Source organism: Pyrus communis, chromosome 15, assembly GCF_041283825.1.
Source record: "Pyrus communis isolate YQ-2024b chromosome 15, ASM4128382v1, whole genome shotgun sequence".
Taxonomy (NCBI): domain Eukaryota; kingdom Viridiplantae; phylum Streptophyta; class Magnoliopsida; order Rosales; family Rosaceae; genus Pyrus; species Pyrus communis.
In genome coordinates this window covers 32,290,893-32,315,826 of record NC_142579.1, presented here as the reverse complement: position 1 = coordinate 32,315,826, position 24,934 = coordinate 32,290,893, and the positions used below count along the sequence as shown (strand labels likewise).

Sequence of the window (24,934 nt, the reverse complement as noted above, 5' to 3'; positions counted from 1 at the left end):
TTTTTTTCTTTTTTTGGACAACCAAAAACAATCATGCTCCTCAACATTAATTGCACTATCCTTCTGGTTTCAGACGGATTTTCCAAAAGCTATCTAATGAAAATTGCAGCTGATAAACCACAAATACTTGTCTATCTTACTAGTTTACTCATACATAGCTAATAATATAATTCAAACATACAACGTCACATAACGATAATTACATGAATATTTACTAGCTTGATCTGGAAAGTTTGCCAGCCAAATATAAGTACTAAAGCTAGCTAGCTTGCGCAGTTTGATGGGAGTTTGGTCGTAACATTCTCATGAAAGTACTGCTAACAGCTAGCTAGTGCATTATATTCTCTGATAGTCGTTATCAGCTTGTAAAGTTCTCCACCATCTCGTGTTTCTTTTGTTGTGATCTTCGTACAATAATATAAAGAAATTAAGACCCATGAGGGATGGAAAATGACAAGTTTTTCGTGCGCTACAATCCATAGTTTGGGTTAAATCTTAAAATACATATGGTGGACTTCCCTTATGGGCCAAACCCTAGCTATCAAATTTTTATTTGGTTTTAATTTAACTGAATTTATAGAACAATTATATTTATAGCATTTCTCATATATATTTATAGTTAGGTTAATTAACTAATTCATAACAATGATTGTTCTTTATGATTTCTGCAACCTTTTGAAAATCATACATCACTTATCTAGGGTTGGATTTCTACTTGTGGCGGCAGCCAAAAGTATAGGATTATGGGTTAATAATTTAGAGTTTTGATAATTTTAAATTGTATGGACTTAGCTTTGAGTTATGCTTGAATGTAGTGATCTAGCTAAGTTGTTTGAGTTATGCGGTTTTTGCACGGCATTAATTTTGCTATTTTGAGATTATTACTTATATTGTTATATCTTTGATATCTGACTGGCCATTTTAATATACTGTTAAAGTTTGATTGATGAATATCTTTTTCATATAAAGATAATTAAGTAAACATTAAGATGTATAGAAAGCTAGAGTTGCATGATCTTAATTAAAATTTCGTGATATATATGCATGCATGCTTGCGGAACCACGCACAGATTTCGATATATTGTACATGTTTTTACACGGAGATCATGAAGTCGCTTTTAAGCTGGCATGTTGGGAAATTTTAGCTAGATTACGATTCCTTCACCATCACCATGCCATGCATTATTTGCACAATCATATTTCACCTTTTTCGCTTTTTTTTATGTTTCCTGTATAAATAGAAATCACACATAAATCTTGCCTCTGCAAAGTGAAAGCAAAACCCTCCAATATTCCCTATATCTACCAATATCAAAGATTCAAGGCCCACCAACCTCTTGCCTGCAAATCAAATGAGCTTTTTTGAATCGTGCTTAATTTAAATATTATTAATTAATTCCCGATCGATCGACCAATGAAATGCATATATATGGCTAAATTCTTAACGGGGACTTAATCACTTGTGGTATCATTTTGTCTCCTAATAATTCTTGGTATAATATTGGTCCCTACCTAGCATTGTTCTTATGAAGTAATTAATTAATTAAACCAAAAAAAGCTGTAAAAACAGTAATAAACTGAAGGTTTAACTAACCTAGAAACAACTGAATAATATTAAGCCAAGGGGTTCCAAAAGTGATTAAAATAGATGAATGTTCTACTTCAATGAGTAAAGTGTTCTCATTGAATGAAAGAGTAACAATCGCACTGCACTGATTGAAGCAGTGCGTTATGATTGCTTCGTTAAGGAACTATCCAACGGGATTAGGGGATTTGCAGCCATCATTCTGCATTGTTTATTCCAATCGAGCCTCTCATCATCATCGGAATTATATGTCGAACCTGTCCCGGGGCTTTTCATTGGTTTCGGAACTGTAATCGTTTTTTCTTCTTCTTTAGTATCGGAACCTATATTGGAATCGATTCTGAATTTTCGGAAATTTATGAGCTAAACCCATCTTGTACATGCGGAACTGTATATGGTTTGAGCTTTTGGGGCCGAGTGTATGGCGCAATGTTGGGTTAAACTAAAAGGTTCCCAGCTTCGCTCCATTAGACAAATTAACTGGGCCAACAATTACTGATTTCTAACCATGTCCATTTTTACTTATCAAACGCCTACAATTTTGTAGGACCAATCTCCAAACTATTGATTACTATGAGGTAGTGACAAGAGAGAAATAGCACACCGAAGGAAAGAAAAGAATATATTTCCCATTGAATGATTTGTATGGAGGAATAAATCATCTTTTTATAGACTTCATTATACCATTTTCAGAGAGTTGTGAGACTTATCTGGATGGTCTTATTATTTCATGATAAGACACATCACTTATAGAAGATATAACCTTTATGATAAGTCATACATTTTATCACACCCTTTGGTTAAAAGTATATCAATACACCAATCTTATAGTGCACCTCCATACATCAAATACACACATAGTAAAGCAAACATCATCATAATTATATTCCAACATCTCCTACTTGATCTTGATGATGTAAGTTTTAAGATCCAATTGGCTACACAAATTGGATATTATTACCGAGTATCAGATCCTGACTACTCTTGACTTTCCAACTGTAGTTTAAAAACATTTGGTTTGTAAACTGTCACCATTCCGTGGTTCGGCTTATATGTGCGCATGTTTTGACCATTCTTACTAATCGTGCTTGTACTAGCAACTTCCATTTTACTAATCTTTCAAGTAAAGTAGCACCATTACTCTTTACTAGGAAAACACCATCCGCACTTAGTATTAATGACGATTTCAACCAAGTCCAACTTGACCTGCGTTGAAATTTCGATCAAGTACTTCCTCCTAAGCCAATTCAGAGGCTTTCCTCAATACACCTTATCTACGACTTTATACGATATGCACCAAGATGTTATACAAATTCAAACATGATGCCTATAAACAGATTTTACATACAAGAAGATCTGTTATAACTCTGTTACCTTGCTCGTGCCCTTCTATCTTTTATTTGACCAATCAATCAATTAGAGTCGCATCAAACTGTTCATTTTAGGTGTCCCCAAAATCCCTCCAAAGATGCCCATACAACATGCCCCGACTAGAAGATCTAAATGATTCCAACTTGTAGTCACATACTCCTCTGAATTACCTTTCAGAGCAATCTTTTGGTCATAGGATCGGCCGCCATCTTACACAAGGGTGTGCGGTCAACTTTCACTTCATCCCTCTCCACGATAATTCCATATAGTGATATTGTATATCAATGTGTTTACCTTAGGAGCTAACAATTCTTAAAAGATAGCGAACTTATTATCATAAAACACATTGACATAATTCCTAAGACACATTTAGCTATACACACTATCTACCAGCCCATATTATAACACAAGGTTGTTTCTTAATCAATCAAGAAGCAACCATTAAGTTTTTCTATCAACATTTTGTGAAGAAAATAAACACTGCAATAGAAAACACATAATTACTAGATATTTAATAAATTTCGTACCTTGAGTGTCTAATAATTAATCCTTTGGAATCCTTGTTGACGTGCTTGATTAAAAACATAATCCTTTTCTTTGGTTAAAAACATTAACTGAAACAAAGTTTCCTTGGGTCTCCCCTTGAAATCCAAAACAAGGTTTCCTTTAGGTCTCCCACTAAAATTCAAAACAAGGTTTCCTTTGTGTCTCCCACTCAATTGATTAATCTCTTCAAGATTGAGAACTTTAATTACCGTTCAAATCTTGTACTTTTATTTTTCTCCCACTATTCTAATTATTTATTTATATTTGAATCTAGTAGCGCATCACTAATCATATCAATCTGATGTTAGACTATTGATTATTATGCAGTAGTGCAAGGGAGAAATATCACCCCAAGGGAAAGAAGAGAATATATTTCACATTGAATGATATGTTTGGAGGAATAAATCCTCATTTTATAGACTTCATCACCATTTTCAGATATTTGTCAGACTTCTCTGAATGATCTTATCCTTTTATGATAAGAGTCATAAGACACATTACTTATAGAAGGGTATAACATTTATAATAAGTCACACCTTTTATATCCCATCATTTGGTTAAGTGTACATTAGTACACCAATCTTATGGTGCACCTCCACACATTAAATACCACATAGTAAAGCCAACATAATCGTGATTATATTCCAACATGAAGGACTAAAAGAAACTTTCTTACCAACAATGCACCATTTTAGTGGCGTTACTTGTTCAATAAAAATATGTCATGTGTTAAAAAAAAAAACTAATTATCCGATAAACGAGTTTCACATGTTTAAATGCTTACAAGAGACTCTCTCTTGCAAGACATCAATAACTTGCATGCATGTTTATCCCTTGTTGCATACTCGTATATCTGTCTCTCTCATGACATTTATCATCACATGTAAGATAATATTTGATAAAAGATAAGATATGACAGATCATCATGTTTATGTCATAGACTTCTCTACACAAAGTATGTACTTCTAATAATATCTTAGTCTAATAGCGCATTATAATATGAGAAAGTTAAAACATATAATTTTATATTATTCACGTGAAATAGAGTCACATTTGCATGCCTGATAAGTGGCGTGGACATGACGCCGCTTGTTTTACTCTGTTACCTCGGTAGCACATAGAGGGCCTCAGTTTCAAATTTCAATGGTCTACAAAAACTCGTTACTATTTCAACCAAATAAATTGTACTGACAGAAATTGTTTGCATGGTGATTGTCCAACCCACTTAATTTTTGGTTTCAGTTCTCCCCGACAAACGCATGACATATTCCTAATTGTAGCTGCCAAGGCAACGAAATTAAGGAAAGATTAAAGCTGCCAAGTCCCCTTAAGTCACAATTAATTTTCTTTAATTTGTTTAAAGTGATTAGTAAAGTGGCGGAAGCGTGGTTTAGGGCGCAGTACTGTGGACTTGCTTATTTAAACCGACAAATAGAACTCAAAGTCGTACCAACTAACCACCGAATTCCAAACAGGGAAAAACTTTTTGAACCAGACCAGGCCAAACCAGAATCATCAGACCAGGAGAGTGCATGCATCAAAAGTAAATAAAGTTGAGCCCGTGTTAATTAAACAAATTGAACTGAACCAGACCGGACAATTGACCTATTTAGTCTGTTGGATCCTTTCATAGGCAATCTGCTTTCATCATGTCGATTTCGGCTATTTCCATATAGCAATTTTAATTTGATAGGAAATGTAATTAAACAGTTATAAGTTTTTATGAGAGGAACATATGTTTGAGCTTTTAGAAGTAAAAGAAAGTCTTTTTCGCATGATTTGACCAAATAATTAAAGACCATCAACCCAAATAGCGATTACTTATAACAAAATCTTCCATTAATTACTATGATATTATTGGATCGTCTATTCTTTATTTTTTATTTTTTTATTTTTTTGCCGAATATTGAATTGTCTGCTCAACTATGTGTAATTGTCATTATACATAAAATTAGTTCTTGGTGTGTAACTAGAAAATCACACCACTTCATAAGTTATTTTATTGATCAGTGACGAAGTTTATACCTTAAGCTATAATTTTGTATGCGTACTCGTAGTGTAACATTAGTAGACTGATTTCACTTAGTGATAGTGCGACAAACTCACTAAAAAACGTTACACATGACCTAAATGAAGATAAAAACATGCTTAAAACAAATACACAACTATTTTATTATCCCAAACCTATAATGCATCGTCAAAACATGTAAGTGTAATCGAAAGTTTATCGGAATTTCAGTATGCACACGTTTCACGTGGCTTTCTCTCCCAAGTAACAACACAGCATCCCATTTGATCACCAAATTTGCTAATCTTGGATGGGTTTGGTTCCAAAATATCACAAGTCCAAGTCATCATGAGACAAGCAGAATCCCACTACAGAAAATATATTCTTTTGTCCGTTTGTCCCCACACTCTAATTTACACATGGTCTATATTCTACTACCTATATATGTGCAAGAAGCTTCTTGCTATATGCTTTCCCAATTCGATTTGATTTTGATTATTATGTTTTTTTTATTTTCTTTTTGTTAGAAACAGTAAGTTAATTTGCGTTAAATTTACCTAAATTTTAAAGAGATATTTAAATTTATATGCAGATTTAGAAACATATTGTTAATGCAATAATTTTTATAAAAAAAAAAATTAACTATTATTTTAATACTATTTAATTACAATAAAATAAGAAAAACTAACGAAAAGTCCAAAAAAACTTCTCTTTTAATGAAAATACATTTTTAAAGGTATAGTGAATAGTACTAGGAAAATGTATAAATATGGTTTTTCGTTAAAAGTAAACAGTACCGGAAGTGTTTTGTTAAAACTTCCAATAAAATAGGGGTTAAGTCAATTAATGTGTCTATTTCTATGTAAAAGTTTGAATTTCGCTTCTTGTAAAACAAAGTATATAATTTTTTTCTTTAAATTCTTTATGGAGACATTGAATTTGTGAGATGATATTATGATGGGGTTATTATCCACAACTTATTTTTATCTTTCACACTTGATCATCGAACAAAATAAATGAAAGAAAATTAATGAACAAAAAATAAATAAGTACAGTTAAGAAGTTAAAATAAATGCTAATGTTACTACCCTGATATGGTAGCGCATCTACGTACACTTCACGGGCGTGAAAAAATTGGTCGAAGGAGATGAGATTACTTGCAGAAGAGGGGACCTCTTTCTGGGACAAATTCTGAATACATTCCTTTCACTAGGGAGTAGGGAGCCCCTCCCTACGTGCTTAGCTAGACTCATTGAAAACAATATATCACCATTTCCACTTGATTGAGTGGAGGACATGTCTGTTCCATATTCTTCACCCTTGAAGCAATATTTGACAAACAATTCAATTGACTAGACTCAATGGCTAGTCACATTCTTAAGATCGATTGTTGGACCATCCAACACATGGGCTTGAACCCGCAATGCAGTCTATGCCGATTTGGTTTGGATGCATGCGCGCGCTCTCTCTCTCTCTCTCTCTCTCTCTCACCTAAAGATATCCTAATCTAAGAAAAATAAGAATCTTATTGAAATTGTTCAATTCTTTTGATATTATGTCGAAGATTATTCCTGATGCTGAAAGAGCTAAATCTATATAACCGGTTTAGCCCTTTGATTATCTACATTTTCATTAATATGGTTGACGTTTTGCATGGATAACTCTTAAATATTGATGATCTAATATAGACGATTATAATTGTTAAATTACAGTATAAACTACAATACTATGATTAATGAGTGCGTATTTTCTTAAATAAGGACATCCTTACCCTAGAAAACATGTGGTTGGGTACATAATTTTGGTGCATTGCATGGGACTAGTAATTAATCTGCAGGTGAAGCATTAATCGACAATGAAGTGTTGCTTTTGTTGGAATGTGGGTGGCACCACCGCCAACCGCCACCAGATGGTAATGTCTCAATAGCCTCGTGCGGGTGGCTCGGTCCAGGGTCTCGTGGGTTTGCCGGCAGCCACGTGAAGCCCCCGCCACGACTGTGGTCTCCCTTCAATGTTTTTGGTGCCATGAGAGAGAGTGAGACTGTGACTCGACTCCAGGACGAAATTTGTTTACGCTGGTTTGTTGGAACCTTGTTTGCCACATATGTACCGACAAAAAGGACCGTACATGAATCATTTTAATTTTAATTTATTCATAATATATATTAATCCCCCCAAACATAACCAAAACAAAGCACATAGGGAACATATGTTTTGTCAAATTTATGTAACAATATTAATATTATTTTGTTTGTTTGGTTTTGCATGGCAAATGGCACACTCCTCATCACTCATAAATTACAATATATTTACAAAAATAGAGTGATTAGATTACCCTAAGTTTTAACAACCAAAGACACGTCTCCCTTGTGCAATTAATTTCAGGAAGAAGCTGTTCTGAATCCAACTGAATAGCGTGATCTTGTGGCTTTAACTAACTCATACTTAACCTATACTTGACGTTTCCTGTTTTACCAAAGTCAGAGTTATTATTTTATAATCTTAAGAAAAAAATGCCATTGGTAAGGCTACGTGATTATAATACTTGAAGGTATAATCTAACAATACCATGTTATCAACTCTCTAGTTCACCATTTAAAAAATTATTATGCAATAGATAACTGAATTATAAATCAATTAAATGTTGGATTAATATTGTCAATGTTTCAGGTTAATTGACTAATATGGTTCGTTTATTTTATAAAATGAGTTGCTAGATGACTAAACGATTTTGAAGTTTGCTAGTTTTTTTACGGGGTTAATAACTTTTTTCTTAGAGCTGAAAAAGTTTAAATCAGAAAGTTACTTCCGCATTAGTTTTGAGTCGTTTGACTTTAGGGTGTTACCTGAATGGGAAATGCAAGTCCCCGATCTGCTTTTAAGTGGTTATGGGAACCGGCAAGAAAGACGTCCAGAGAGTTACTATTTTACAGTAATTTCAGCAACACATCATAATGTCACTACTAGAAATTTCCACTTTGCCGACAAAATTAGTTTGTCGGCAAAAGTCAAAATTCGTCGGCAAAGAGCCTTTCCCAACAAAAAATTTTGTCGGCAATTTTGTCGCTAAAAGCATGTCGCGCAAGATCTTTCTCGACGAATCTTAATATTTCATTGGCTCATTTTTAAGGCGACAAATCTCAGCCGTCAAACTGTGCCCGTCACCAAACCAACATTGCGACAAAATATTTTGTCAACATAGGTTGTTTTTTCACGATGAAGTTATTTGTCGGCTTAGTGATCTTGTCGCGACAAAACATTTTGTCGGCTAAGTAATCTTGTCGCGACAAAATGGTTTTTCGGCTACGTAGTCCTATGCCAACAAACTGGTTTGTTGGCTCAAATTACTTGTGTAGACAAAATAATTAGTTGGTTGAATCTTTTGTGAACAAAAACATTTGTCGGCTAATTGTTATTCACATTTGTCGACAAAACATGTCAAGTCCAATATTTTCTAATTTTTATTCACATTTGTTTTTAATAATATTTTTAACCATCACAAACAAGCAAGCTTAAGAGATCGAGAAGGGGCGTGAATGAAGAATTAATGTAGGAACAACACAAAATTCATGTAATTTAAAATAATGTAAGGTTCACAATTCAGTTTAGTTACAAAATACAAAAAAATCTATATTTTCATTTCGACATTACTATAATATAGATAAAATATCCTTAAGTATCACCATTCTCACTATAGTCCTCATCACGTTGATATTCAGCATCATGAAAATGGGAAACGATTAGGATCATCATGAAACATTCCAGTATCAAACAACTGTAGAAGAAAAACAAATTAAAAAAACCTGATTAGCAAACTTTAAGGGTGCTAAATATCATTGACACTAAGGAAATGCAAGGCCACACTAGAGTGGTATTTCTAAACAAATAACTTATGAAACCATAAATGTGTAAACAGCAAGATAAAGATATCTACTAATCAAGTTAACTTACCAACACCATGCAGCATCACAACCTAGAAAAATTACATGTTTAATAGATACCAGGTAATAATCAAGTTAGCATCAACTACTTATACGTAATTCATCACTGTAAACAACAAGATAAACATAACAGCAAGGCAACATGATTCTCACACTCTGTAAACAAGGCAACATGATAAGTAGATGATATAAATCCTTGCAAGGTCTATAATGTATATAAACATAACACTACCAACCTAGCTAAGTAGGTTATAACTCTAGAACATAAGCATATGCACCTGGAAACATAAATAAACGATACTAAAGCACCCTAATTCATCACTGTTTATAATCTTTATCAGTGTAAACAAGAAGATATAGACATCTACTAATCAAGTTAATCCTCAAATATCAAAATTACCTGGCATGAATGATCCTCACACTGGTCTCCATGCCGTGCTGATATCAGTTGTAAGCTATCTAGCTCAGAATTCCACTTAGCCATAGACAACCTGCAAGTGTTATAGAAAGGAAAAACAAATATGTCAAACGTAAACCACAATATCGAATAATTACATTGGAAATCTGGAATTAAAGTCAAGGGACATTGTTTTTACCAATATTATACAAATCGATTCAGATTTCGTATCCATTCCCTGTCCATGGCATATAAAGTATCTACTCCCTGTTTACAAATTTAATTTTACATGCAACATTCATTAGGACCAGCAATCAAACAATGAATAAGATAGGCTGAGGGTGACGGTGTAACAACATACCTTACCAAAGAAAGCAGCTAGCCTAGAATATAATCAGATTCTTCAGTATATAAGCCCAGCCTTGTAACCGCCCTCTGTATAGGAAAATTGAACAAATTTAGAGAGAATTAGAAGGGGAAGAACCCACAATATACTCGCAAAAGAACCCAGTAAAAAAATTGAATGGAAGGTAAAACAATTGCAGATGAGAATTAGAAGGGGAAGAACCCACAATATATACTCGCAAAAGAACCCACAATACACTCGCAAAAGAACCCAGTAAAAAAATTGAATGGAAGGTAAAACAATTGCATATGAGAATTAGAAGGGGAAGAACCCACAATATACTTGCAAAAGAATCGAAAAAGAAAATTGAAAACCCTAAGAGAATTACACAGAAAACTGATGGGTTTATCCATCAGAAACGTAAATTGAAGATAACAATTAGGAGGGAAAAACCTTTTTAGGCTTTGACTTTGACGATGGTTTCGATTTCCACCGGAAGGTTGCTGTCGGTCTGTCTATTTGCAGCGACGGAGATGGAGGTGGAGAAGGAGATGAAGGTGGAGCGGGAGAGGAAGAAGGAGAAGGGTGGGACGGAGAGAGTTAACTGCTTCAAGGACTAAATTCTTAATTTTTTTTTTCAACTCCGCGCCTCCTTTTAATTTGTTAAATACTGTTTTCTTAAAGTTTAGAATTGTGAGTGACATGCTGCATTCAAATAGCACTGGCTAGCAATTCATGCAATTAAATTTTGTCTTGTACTGATTTCTAATTTTAATAGACGGTTCTTATTCAATTTTTTTTTGTTATGTATAATCTTTAGTAGTTATGTGCTTTGACCCTAACAATTATCTTTACAAATCATTCATATCATACATACCATTAAATTTCGTAAGTGTTATACGTACAAAATAAATAAATTTAAATCTACATAATAAATATATATATATATACATACACACCATTGAACTTGATAGGATACAAATTCTACGAAACTAATTTGAATGATCCAGCCGTCAAACTTGTTTGTATATCCATCGAGATCGCATCACCAAAAAATCGAAAAAAAAAAAATCACAATTTAACGGTTATTTTAACTCCGATTTTGATGATTTTTTACAGCTACGCTCCTTGACCCTATACGAGTACAATGAATGAACTCGATCTTCGATTTAAAATATTTACACTAGTGAATACCACAAATCGTATGTTATACTTAATGAAAGTATGAATAAACTCTTTAGTGTTAGTGAATCTATTATTTTGATGGGATACGCATTCTACGAAACTAGTTTCAACGATCCAACCGTCAAACATGTTTGTATATACTTCGAGATCACATATGCCAAAAATTGCAAAAAACAAACATTCAGAGATCAAGTAATGGGGCAAAAATTTTCGACGGTTATCAATGAAAAATCACGATTTAACGGTTATTTTAACTCCGATTTTGATGATTTTTTTACAGCTACGCTCCTTGACCCTATACGAGTACAATGAATGAACTCGATCTTCGATTTAAAATATTTACACTAGTGAATACCACAAATCGTATGTTATACTTAATGAAAGTATGAATAAACTCTTCAGTGTTAGTGAATCTATTATTTTGATGGGATACGCATTCTACGAAACTAGTTTCAACGATCCAACCGTCAAACATGTTTGTATATACTTCGAGATCACATACGCCAAAAATTGAAAAAAACAAACATTCAGAGATCAAGTAATAGGGCAAAAATTTTCGACGGTTATCAATGAAAAATCACGATTTAACGGTTATTTTAACTCCGATTTTGATGATTTTTTACAGCTACGCTCCTTGACCCTATACGAGTACAATGAATGAACTCGATCTTCAATTTAAAATATTTACACTAGTGGATACCACAAAATCTTATGTTATACTTAATGAAAGTATGAATAAACTCTTCAGTGTTAGTGAATCTATTATTTTGATGGGATACGCATTCTACGAAACTAGTTTCAACGATCCAACCGTCAAACATGTTTGTATATACTTCAAGATCACATACGCCAAAAATTGCAAAAAACAAACATTCAGAGATCAAGTAATAGGGCAAAATTTTTCGACGGTTATTAATGAAAAATCACGATTTAACGGTTGTTTTAACTCCGATTTTGATGATTTTTTATAGCTACGCTCCTTGACCCTATACGAGTACAATGAATGAACTCGATCTTCAATTTAAAATATTTACACTAGTGGATACCACAAAATCTTATGTTATACTTAATGAAAGTATGAATAAACTCTTAAGTGTTAGTGAATCTATTATTTTGATGGGATATGCATTCTACGAAACTAGTTTCAATGATCCAACCGTTAAACATGTTTGTATATACTTCGAGATCTCATATGCCAAAAATTGCAAAAAACAAACATTCAGCGATCAAGTAATGGGACAAAACTTTTCGACGGTTATTAATGAAAAATCACGATTTAACGGTTATTTTAACTCCGATTTTGATGATTTTTTACAGCTACGCTCCTTGACCCTATACGAGTACAATGAATGAACTCGATCTTCAATTTAAAATATTTACACTAGTGAATACCACAAATCGTATGTTATACTTAATGAAAGTATGAATAAACTCTTTAGTGTTAGTGAATCTATTATTTTGATGGGATACGCATTCTACGAAACTAGTTTCAACGATCCAACCGTCAAACATGTTTGTATATACTTCGAGATCACATACACCAAAAATTGCAAAAAACAAACATTCAGAGATCAAGTAATGGGGCAAAATTTTTCGACGGTTATCAATGAAAAATCACGATTTAACGGTTATTTTAACTCCGATTTTGATGATTTTTTACAGCTACACTCATTGACCCTATACGAGTGCAATGAATGAACTCGATCTTCAATTTAAAATATTTACACTAGTGGATACCACAAAATCTTATGTTATATTTAATGAAAGTATGAATAAACTCTTAATTGTTAGTGAATCTATTATATCTTTGCACATTTAATATTTTCTAATAGACTAGTAGTGTATGAATGTTTGTTTATTAGGCGCACGAATTTCATAATCTAAACCGTTCAAATCCATGAAAATCATCTAATATATAAACCTACGATAGAAATCGTTAAAATTATTTTTGAGCGGTAAAGACCCCGCTAAGTTTTTTCATAAATAAGAATCCTTATCAAACTGAAATCGGATGGCGCGAGAGAATAATATGGGAGGGAAGTCGGGATTAGCATGCAATTGGGAGGGAGATCATGAGGCGACAAAATAGGATTAGCATGCAACTGGGAGGGAGATCATGATGTGAACCGACAATTGGGGGATGTGAACCGATTATGGGAGGGAGATCATGTGGCGGCAAAATAGGATTAGGAAGAAATGGGAGGGAGATCATGCAATTGGGGGATGTAGGTTTGGATTGCCTTGGCAAATTTATAAGTTTGTTCTTATAATTATATGTTATGTTTTTATAATGGATGATTACATACAACCATATTCAAATTTACAATTGTAATTGACTAATTGACTAATAATTGATCATAACCTAAACCAAGTTATCTGTTGCTAGAAAGTAGTTTGGAGTCAGAATTGATAAGAAGAACTTTTTCACTACTTGATCTAGATTTACAGTTTTACAACATACTTTTCGCATGAGAATATTAGTTAGTTTGCATGGAATGTATATGGAAGCGAACATAAAGAGATTGGGTTAAGTTGCAAGACTAATACTATAAGGAATTTTTTATTTTTCCAAACACTCACATATTATGAAATCAAATTGTCAATATAGATTATTGATGGCATAAAACTACAATCCAGAAATATGAAATGCTAGATATCTCTTTATCTATATATGCTCCCGTCCGTATAGAGAAACAAGAAAGACAGAATGAGAGCATAAATAGTCGCCAAGAGCTTTGATTGCGTTCCTCGGAAAAAAATGGAAAGGTGCACTGGTGAAAACCTCTCACGTAGAGTTATTATTACCTTGCCGATGACATACTTTATTGCCTCTTTAATCAATTTGCCGATGAAATACTTTGTTGCCTCACATCATCGGCTAATATTTCAATATAACGGGAAAAGTTCCCGCCAAAGTTTACCCGTCAAAACAAAATTTGTCAGGGCATCAAATTTACGCCTACAAAATGATCGTCGGCTAACGTTCCAATTTTCTCGGCTAAGATTGGTGTTATAAATTGATTCTATCGTGAGTATTTAGCCGACAAATTAAAATTTTCGTCGAGAAAGGACTCTTGTGCCGACAAAATTTTGCTTTGTCGGTTTATAATTTGTCGGCAAAATTATATTTTCTAGTAGTGTGTCATTCTCCAAAAACATCCAACTTCACTGGTGTCATGTGACTGAGAGTGTTTGAATTCCAGATATCTGCAACAAAGTATGATTATCTCTCGTCTTATTTTCATCCAACTTTCCTTTCCTTTTCTTATATTTTTTTTTTTTTTTGTTCTTTTTATTTTTATAAAAAAATTAATATAAAACGTTGATGCAATTTAGAAGAGATGAAATGAAAGAGAGATTCGGAGGGGAGAATATTTTTTTCACTGTATTTGATGACGTGTGTAAAAGATATGGTCTTGATGCGCGTGAGGATTGGGGAAGTAAGATCTATCTCTGAATATAGTGTTGGGGGTTCAGAAAGCAATGAGGGGCAAGTGGGTCGGCTAAAAGTGGAGCATTGATACCGACAATCTTAGCCAATGTTCCCTGCACTCCTTGTCCCATCCCCGCCCTTCACCGCCATCTTGTCCCCCCATCCCTGCCTAATTAGTCCCTCCACGATCCCACTCCCTCTCTCCCTCACTCCGTATATATATTAAAGCAAGAAACCCAGACCCCTTAAACCCCAGACTTTCTGTTTCTGTAACTCATAATTTATTGGTAATCTTTTGTTTGTTCTTGTTGGATTGGATTACATGATATGGAGCTTCAACTTGGTCTCGCTCTTCCAAGCACTCCTCCTCCTCCTTCTCCGCCAATCAAGGGCTTCGACTTGAACAGCTTTGTTTACGAAGCTAGGGTTTGTAGTAGTATTAATGACAACTACAAGAAATGCAGCTTTGCGCAAGCTTTTGTTGATGGCAAGAACGACAAGACTAGTACTACTAGTGCAACGGCCGTGCCTCGAACGCTGCCTTTGTTGCTTTGGAACAAGCAACCTAACAACGACGGTGACGAGGAGGACGACGACAACAACCCTCATAAACGCCAACACTGCAACTCCCGCTTTACCGTTGTCATCAAGTAATAATCTATATCTCTTTCTTCAATGTCAGTTTCTCTCTCTAATTCAAAGTTTTCATCTTCACAAAATGATATATATTTTAAATAATTTTAATGTAAAAATTAAAAATTCGAGCTTTAAGTGTGAGAGTCAGAGACAGTTGATCAAGTTTCTCTTGATCAACTGACTTAACGCGCATTTATCTCTTTAATTAATCCACAGTTTTGATAATTTTTTTGTTCAAAAAAGGTTCATAACAATAAATTAATAATTTGGTCCATGTTATTTGGTTTGGTATAGAAATGATGGAGATGGATTGATAGGGTGGCCGCCCATTAAGTCATGGAGAAAGGAGATTTGCTTCCACCACCACAACAACAACCGCGGTGGTGGTAATGGAACGGTGAGAAATATTAACGGCTGTGGTGGCGGTGGCAGATCAGGTTCATCATCAAACTCAAACCAGTACTACAACAATTCTACATTCGTTAAGGTGAAAATGGAGGGAGTGGGAATAGCAAGAAAGATTGACTTGAGCCTCCACCAATCTTTCCAAACACTCACAGACACCTTGATGGACATGTTTGACAAATGTAAGTACTTCAGAGCGCCACGCATGCATTGACGTGCCACTGTTTTCGGGTTTAAGTTTTAACAATTTCCACGTGTGGAATTCTTTGCGAAACAGGTCAGATGGATTCGAAAAACTATAAGCTCACTTATCAAGACAGAGAAGGAGACTGGCTATTAGCTCAAGATGTTCCTTGGAGGTTCGATTAATCAACTAATTGAACAATATTTATATAAGTATTATACATCGATGAGATTATTTAACGTATAGGGTTTTGTAACTTCCGTTCAATTAGCCTGTGATTAAGAAACTGAACATGTTTTAATTTTGGTTATGCAGAAATTTCATCCGGTCGGTGCAGCGTCTGAACTTGCTTAAGAGAAGTGATTAGTGGGAGTGACAGGAGATTGTCAATGGGTCATCGAGATTTTGACTGAACAATTTGCTCTAGCTAGTTTTAATAGGCCCATGAGACTTGTTGCAGATGATTTTTTGAATGACTGCTATGTATAATAGTATGGAATTATAATATAGAACATCATAATCAGTTCAGTTGTATAACATATGAATCACCTAAAATTTCCCCCACAATAGTAAAATTAATGTTTTATATCTTATAGCTAAATGTCCATATAACTTGCATATTTTTTCTTATACGAACAATGTTAGAGAAAGGGAATTGAACACGCACTTTCAACTTGAAAAAATACGTTCTAAATCATTCGATTTACATGACTATGACTGTCATGATCCACTATCGAACTGTCTTCCCACAAAAAAAATATGATTAGTGCCATGTATACATTAATTTTTACCTCTTACATATGATTTGGATCTCATTTTGATTCAAATTATGGAGATCATAGGGATCTTCGCATCTTAGTCATTCATCGTGTATCGTGTGGTCATAAATTATTTGACTTTTTTTATTTAAAATTAAACACATAATATCTGACGAAAACTTGCCACATAATGTACGATAAACGGTTAGGATATGGGAATCCTTAGGGCATATTCAAAAAGTATGAATTAGGCGTGGGGCCAACTTTAGTAATTCGAACCGTCTATTTTGTAAGTCTCGATTCATAGATTATCCTTACAAAAATTCAATTCAATTCGAAATCATTTGCTTATTTAATTATCAAGATAAAATTTCATTGTTTCTTATATAACAAAGTATTCGTAAATTTCTTTGAACTCAATCAGATGTCTTAAACATTTCCGATTTGGCTAATATTTTGCAAGGATGTTCTATAAGGTGCAAATTGAATATAGACGGTTCGTATCGTTAAAGTTTGATGTGGTGTGAACCCTATAACAAATCCCCATTTTTATAAAAAATTGAGATCCATCCTCTTAAAGGTTTCCTCTATATATAGGGATATGATAAAGGGACAAATATTTTTACATTTCTTCTGAGCCTTTAGATTTTATGACATCCAATATTCCTAATTAAGAGTGATATGGAAACTTTTAATCATTAAATAATATAGTTGATGAAGTGGATTAGGAACTAATATAATAAATAAACAAATAAAGATTAAAACTTAAAATGAATAAAAACTAGGAATTTCCCTAAAAAAGTAAAAACCGTAGAAGCATATTCGACTCTTATGAACTCGCATCCAAAGTCTTGAGTGGGCTTGTGAACTCGCATCCCTAACCCCTATATATGCATATATGTATATATCTAGTGGGCTTGTGTGTGCCAAGCTCTTGTTGGGTTTAATTGTGAAGCTTTCCCCGTTCGACCACCAATAAATGTTGGGCTCAAGTCTTCACCCGATGTGATTTTGGCAACGCCCTTTTTTCTTATGCACTCTTTGTTTGTTTGTTTTTTTTTTTTTTTTTTCTTCTCTTATAGTTGGTTTGCGTAAATTAAAAGACAACAGTCAAGAAACGGAGGAATGCACAAAAAGAAAACGGAACGTGAAAATCGTTACCGATCATTATTCAACGCGACAGCACCTTCAATATTCGTTTAATACTAGTTGAAATTTACCTATCAATTAGTTCTTGGTGTGAAGTTTTTTGTTTCAATATTCGAAAAAAATTGTTATTAACACTTCAAATGGTCATTTTGCATTCTTGATTCTTCAATAAAAAAGAGTGCGTTGATAAACTTTTATTTACCGGGTCAATCCACCATTTGCGGACAAATATAAAATTTTAAAATACATTATATTAGGGTGCCCTCTTTGCGAGTGAAAAGAAGTCACTCCTTTTGCGTGTTGGAAAGATAAGAGAGCGAGTCAATGAAAAGATCTATGGGTCGTTCAAAAACAAGGGCAAATGTGTCGTTTCAAGGCAAGTCACATCCATCTTGCGTGGGCTCCGGTTGGATATTCCCCAATAAAAAAAAAACCATTCCGTCCGGATCTCTTTCTCTTAATTCTCTAAATCAAAGAATCTGTGTTATTGAAAATTAATCTAACGGCTATAAATAGAGACGCACTTTAAAAGTTATACTAACTTCAATCGTTAGATCAAATTTCAACTATATGGATCCCCAATAAATAGCCACGTTGGGCCGATTATTCCAAAGCTTCGTGAATCTGCCACCATTGTGAGTGCCAGCATTTACCTACTCACCGTCTCACCTGCGCTCAAACCATCTTTGTTCAAAACGCACAAATGAAAAATTGCCACGTTTCTCACAACTGCATGTGTAAGTCGTTAACTCGAAGTGTACGAGGTTGCATCTGTAGACGATCCCCCCCCCCCGGTGATCAGCTTCTGCGCTCCTCCGATCTTCCCTGCAGGCTTGTCCCCACCCCTCTCTCTCTCTCTCTCTCTCTCTCTCTCTCTCTCTCTCTATAGGATTATCCGCCTTCTCTTTATCTCTTACGGCGGTAATGAGCGCGCGGCGGCCAACTATTGTTCCTCACCCAGTCAGCCTCTGCAACTCCAACAAGGTCAGACTTTTTTTTCTTCTTAAATTAAATATTTTTTTTCTTCCGTAATAAAGGTGGATTCTTCTTTGAATTTAAGTTTTGCGTTGAGAGTTTTGATTGAACTTTTTTTCCTTTATTCGAGCAATATTCTAGTCTAATATAATTTTACAAGAATGAGAATTCCAACTTTGGTACCTAAAGTAGCACGCACATTTAGTCAACCTGGCTACGCCCAAATTTGCAAATTCCAATTTTTGTTTGACTTATAAATTAACTAAATTTCAAACACTCAATCCAAGAACGTAATTAGTAGAAAATTATCTATCTTTGCTTTTGGTGATGCTGTGCTATCTCTATGAATAATGGTGGGAAGAGACAATAAACTGAGTGTTTGAGGCAAGCAAAGTATGTTTGCTGCTTGCATAGATTAGTGTGCAGGGTTTAGGGTGTTAACTTAAAACTCCTTGGATGAGTTAGGATGTTGAGATCCGCGGCTATAATTCCAGCAGAAAGGCCCCTTTGATTGACTCCGCCATCACCGTAATTAGTTGAATAAAGTTAGTTCGGTTTTTGGTCTCCTAAATCGAAGACCCAGAAGCGAAACAAGATGAAGGAATTGATTGGAATCTAAGTCAGATGTGCACAATAAGATTACCGCTTGAGGCTGTTATTTCGGTTTCGTACCAGGCAGGGAATGCTCAACCTACACCTTACTAATTCCCCTGTCTTTTGCTATAAACATTCCGAAGGAAAATTTCAAAACCCTTGCTAATCTCGACTTTTGGATCTTTCAAAAGACATGTGAATTCTACTTGGATTCATGATTGTTGTAGGGGATCTTCTAGTTTCTCTATGCCTTTTTTTTTCACTTCCTATATAACAACGTTTCAAAACTATTGATTATATTTTTTGTTCCTTCCCTTTCTGGCATTTGCCAAAATCCAGTTTGAAATAACTGTCATTGAATTTTTATGCCAAGTGCATTACTGCATTTTATCAGGATGGCTTCTTATTTTAGCATCTAATCTACATATTAATTTCATGCAGGTGATCCAAGATTGTTTGAGCAATGATCATGTTGGTAGTTAAGTTGGGAAAGGCATGTTAAGTATTACCCCTCTTGACCCCTCCTGATAATTATTCTACGAGGCATGGCAATGCGATCTCCCCACTCTCCTTCCAGAAGAAGACCACCTAAGTTCTTTTGCTTGATACTGTTGATAGTTGCACCTACATGTATTTTTGGACTCCTCACAAATTACCAGAAAATTTCGTATTTCTTCCGACCACTTTGGGACAAGCCGCCAGCCCCTTTCATACGACTCCCACACTACTACGCTGAAAATGTCACCTTGGACCATCTTTGCCACCTTCATGGCTGGTCCAGACGGGATGAACCCCGACGTGTTTTCGATGGCATCATCTTCAGCAATGAGTTGGACATGCTTGATATTAGGTGGAATGAGCTTTATCCTTATGTCACAAAATTGGTAATCTTTGAGGCAAATACCACTTTTACTGGCATCCCGAAACCTCTCTTTTTTGCTTCAAATCGTGGCAGATTTGCCTTTGCCGAGGATAAAATCATCCACGATGTCTTTCCTGGTGTAATTATCCCCCGAGGATCACATGTAGACCCCTTTGATCTTGAGAAAAAGCAACGTATAGCTATGAATGCTTTACTTCGGCGTGCTGGGATTTCCAATGGCGATATATTGATAATGTCAGATACTGATGAGATACCAAGCCCACATACTGTGAAATTGCTGCAGTGGTGTGACGGGATTCCACCTAAAATGCATCTTGAGCTGAAGCACTACATGTACTCGTTTGAGTTCCCGGTGGACTATAGCAGCTGGCGGGCGACAGCCCACATCTATGGCCCTCGTACCTTCTATCAGCATTCACGACAGACAAACTACTTATTTTCTGATGCAGGATGGCATTGCAGTTTTTGCTTCCGGCGGATTGAAGATTTTGTGTTTAAGATGACAGCTTACAGCCACGCAGACCGTGTGAAGCGCAGAGAATTTCTTGACCATTCAAGGATTCAGAAACTCATTTGTAGAGGAGATGATCTTTTCGACATGTTACCTGAAGAGTACTCGTTCAAGGAGTTGATCAAGAAGATGGGAGCGATACCCCGTTCGACTTCTGCAGTTCATCTTCCTTCTTACTTGTTAAAGAATGTAGACAAGTTTAGGTTCCTTCTCCCTGGAGGCTGTTTAAGGTCACAGGATTGAAAGGTTTCGTAGGTAATACTAACTTTAAGCAATTTATTATTCTGATTTTAGCTTTCTATGTGCCCCGGTAACTTGCTAGTAAAGGATACACCATTGCAAAGCAATTATTCTGATTTAGCTTTTATAAGATTTGATTTTGTTTCTAATATTCATGTTTGGGCCGCGGAGGGTCGTTATTTTGTTTCTAACAGTCATAATTAAATTGATGAAATACTATTTTTACTTGCTCGCCATTCTAATGGATATAAAGCCGGACTATGTAATTGTGCCAACTATTGAAAAGTTTCCCATGAAACAAGTGTAAGGGAAACCCAACTAGCAAAAGTTATCGTGAAAGCGAAACTATCACAGAATCCGTCAAGATGCATGGATGGCTAGATAGAAAAGCAAATTTCAACATCATGGTGTCTGGTACTCGAACATTGGCTCGAGTTATTTTCTCTTCTCGTTCTAACGTCGTGCGCTTTTCGTACTTTGATTGATAACCTTTACATTCCTCAATCTGAAAGTAGAGTATGGAGCATAAAAACATGTTGGATACACACCATGTATATGCATCATCGCGTAATTGGTCATGAGATAAAATACAGTCACATAATGATAATTGGTTGTGTGGTAAAACAAACAGTTGCGTGATGAGAAAGATAAAAAAAATGATAATTGCACATCATCTTTCGGAAAGAGGTGGCAATTTCCAATGTGGTTTGTTTGTCAAATATTTGGACTAGCTGATATGAATCTACAATCCAAACTTTGTAGTTTGCTTTTGTTTCCGAGGTCAAACAGGTCATCCCGAAACTCAAGCTTTGAAGTCTAAGAGTGCGTTTTGGGGCCACCATTTGTTTTTAATTGTTAATTAAGGTGGGCTAAATTAGTTTTGACTTTTGTTCAACCCTAAATTATCTATTCAGAATCAATTTTTAATGCAATTGGAACGTTGGGAGGACTCATATTTTCTATGACGTCATGACGAGTAGTTGATCTAACAATTTTCGGCCTTTATAATATAAGAGTTTTAACGAAAAGTTCACCGTACTGTTCATTTTAATAAAAAAATTATATTTTTACACTAAAAAGTCAAACATGATACTATTTACTTTACCCTTTATTTTGTCATTATCTTTAAAACTCAAAGTTTTCAAACCCTTTTTATTAGTTTTCCTTTATAATTATAATATCTAATGTTAATGTGTAAATCATCTATATTTGTAGTCAGTCAGATTTTAAATTGTAAATTTATTATGAGTGGATTAACCATTCGTCGTAAAAGTAGGTTTGTAAATATCCTGTCATTTTGACACTCAATTTCTTGGAAACATGTCATTAGGGCACTCTTCTAAAAATCCTCGCTTAGCGTTGCTTGGATTTTAGACAGCTAGCTACCGTCCTGATTAATCTTTAAGTATTTGAAAATTAAGAAATAGTGACTAGACCTGTTTAGGCACCCGCATATGTCGCGATTTTCGCTTAGATAGAAAATAGATAACTTTCATTTTGCATTTTATATATTCAATAAATTGTAAGTGATTTGTTAAATACTTGGATGAACACTTGTTCCCCGTGTTTTTAATAGGTCTAATACTTTAAAATCTATATGTCATTCTATTTATGTATCCCAAAAAATTTATGTATTTTTTGAAGTATAAGTAGATATTTATTTATTTGTTATATAATAAATCTAATTAAAATTAAAAAAACCCGCTTAGGCCTCACCTAGATGTCTATATGCCCCTGCCCTCCGTCCGACTAGCACCTAACGCTTTTTGAAACTTTTACTCTAGGGAGACAAACTTTGTTGTGGATGCAGTACTTAGTATGGGTTTTAAGATAGATAATTTTTATGTCTGGGATAGAACCTTGTCGTACGTGGCAAGAAGAGCACTCTTGTTTGATTGTATTGTTACTGATTATGACCATAGGCACTCTATTTAATCATATTTCATTTCTTGATGAAAAAAAGTATCTTGCCGTTTGTAACGAAAAATTGGTATTTTTGAATTTTATAATTGGTGGTCTTAGTCTATGGTTGAATTAATTTAAAATCGATGGGTCATGATCCAGCATGTTAAAGCAACCGCGAAGGACACATTTCGGTCACGAACAAATGCTCTAAACACGTTTTCTTATCTATCCTTTTTCGGATAACAACATCGATAGAAACAATCACACATCCAAATGTGAGAATTTGTTTTGGCCATAGAAAAATGCGAGAACTTAAAGAGAAATAAAAATAAGAAATTGAACATGTTTTGCTGACCGTCATCAAGTGATGGTGATGCTCACCGTTCTACTTATTAATGTTAGATGAATTTAAATTTTCAGATTTGTATATAATGGTGTACATTTGAATAAATTATGAGGATTGTCGAAATGTCATCAATGTATTGATTTTATTAGTAAAAAAAACAAATCATAATGACTTTATTGATAATCATCGTCAATACGAATATAATATTAGTTTCACGATTGTTATTTATTTTAAAAAAAGTCATATACAAAGAATTTTTAATAAAGAAACATGTCTTGCACAGAAAATTTTCGAGTACAAAACATGATGTTGAATTAATCGAACAGTTTATCTGGAGGTCTCACGACTCTCACCCACCATTTGGCGACCAAGCAAACAAAACTTGTAAAAGCACAAAAGCAAACGTCATTGTCGATTGGTTGAACAAAAAAGAAAGAAATTAAAATAAAGAAGTGAGCAAAACAATCACTGTGGCCTGTATGTGGACTGCAGGTACCACCAATGCACTGAAACATCCACGAAAATTCCATCAAAAGTGTCATTTTCCAGGAAAATGCGATTCAGCCTTTACTACTTTTTTTTTTCCTTCTTTTGTACCAATTTTACCTACACCATTTGCTTTACAATTTGCTCATTTATGGAAGATAGATATGGATCAAACTTTAATGCTACGTGTAGTAAGAGCTTTATACAAAATTTAATCATTGTAAAGATTTATTAGATATTCATACACTAAAGGAGGAGGTGAAACACCTAGGACGACTTGAAAATAGACATTAAGAAACATAGAGTATTCGGGAGCTAAAGGAATAATTGATGCATAACCGAGTGGTGTTGCGTTCAAAGATTCATACAGTCAACCTTACTTAGTAGCGTAAAGTTTTTGTTGTTGTTATTGTTGACGACGACATGTTACTTATAATCGAATAAGTCATGAATCGGTGCGAGAATAAACAATCGTGAAAATGAATGAGTATTCTATTGGTTATCTCATACCTTTTTTTTTTAAGTCATGACATACCCAAAATCAATATATAGGACTCACTTACTTATGCATTCCTCAGTTAGCACAAATTCAATCATAAGTAAACATGCATTGAATAGATTAATATTAAATTATGAGAGTATGTACGAAACATGATCATGGCTTTATCCGATCTGCAAGAAAATCTGTCACCTCACCACTTGTGTACACTCAAGAGTTTATCTATCTCTCATTTACACTAACAATAATATAATGTAGTGATATTCCTCTCAACTTCTACACATAAAGTTTTAGGATTAACTCAAATTTGTAACATCCCACATCGATCAACGAAGAGAGAGTGATGTGCATTATATGTACATGCCCATCTCTATTTAGCACGAGACATTTTGGGAATTCATTGATTTCAAGTTTTATCAAAACTATGAAACTAAGCGAGTTTAAACGAGAACATTCCCAAATTAAGTGTGCTACGACGGAGCTGGGATGTGACAAATTACCCACTCGTTAGTGTGAAATATTGTTGTGATTAAAAAAAACTTATTGCGTTT

At 34.5% G+C, this 24,934-nt stretch overlaps 2 protein-coding genes and 1 long non-coding RNA gene across 4 annotated transcripts; 2 read left to right on the top strand and 1 right to left on the bottom strand.

Moving 5' to 3' along the window:
- Window positions 1-9,047: 9,047 nt before the first annotated feature.
- On the bottom strand, window positions 9,048-10,860 carry LOC137731433 (uncharacterized). Its single transcript, XR_011068260.2, has 5 exons — window positions 10,648-10,860; window positions 10,210-10,283; window positions 10,048-10,115; window positions 9,852-9,942; window positions 9,048-9,285 (listed from the first exon to the last, which is right to left on the bottom strand). It is a non-coding gene; the product is annotated as an uncharacterized LOC137731433 (long non-coding RNA).
- A 4,163-nt stretch (window positions 10,861-15,023) lies between these two features.
- On the top strand, window positions 15,024-16,722 carry LOC137746220 (auxin-responsive protein IAA28). The gene is made up of 4 exons (XM_068486297.2): window positions 15,024-15,462; window positions 15,743-16,035; window positions 16,131-16,212; window positions 16,353-16,722. Exons 1-4 carry the CDS (start codon window positions 15,140-15,142, stop codon window positions 16,402-16,404), a joined length of 750 nt encoding a protein of 249 aa, XP_068342398.1. The 5' UTR covers window positions 15,024-15,139; the 3' UTR covers window positions 16,405-16,722.
- Window positions 16,723-18,724: 2,002 nt separating this feature from the next.
- LOC137746209 (beta-1,4-N-acetylglucosaminyltransferase family protein) lies at window positions 18,725-21,296 on the top strand. Of its 2 annotated transcripts, none has more exons than XM_068486288.2 (2): window positions 18,725-18,928; window positions 19,955-21,296. In XM_068486288.2, exon 2 carries the CDS (start codon window positions 20,059-20,061, stop codon window positions 21,148-21,150), a length of 1,092 nt encoding a protein of 363 aa, XP_068342389.1. In that variant the 5' UTR covers window positions 18,725-18,928; window positions 19,955-20,058; the 3' UTR covers window positions 21,151-21,296. The 2 variants fall into 2 exon arrangements, with proteins under 2 accessions (XP_068342389.1, XP_088542955.1); XM_088686829.1 differs by lacking the exon at window positions 18,725-18,928 and adding an exon at window positions 19,003-19,594.
- The last annotated feature ends 3,638 nt before the right edge of the window (window positions 21,297-24,934 follow it).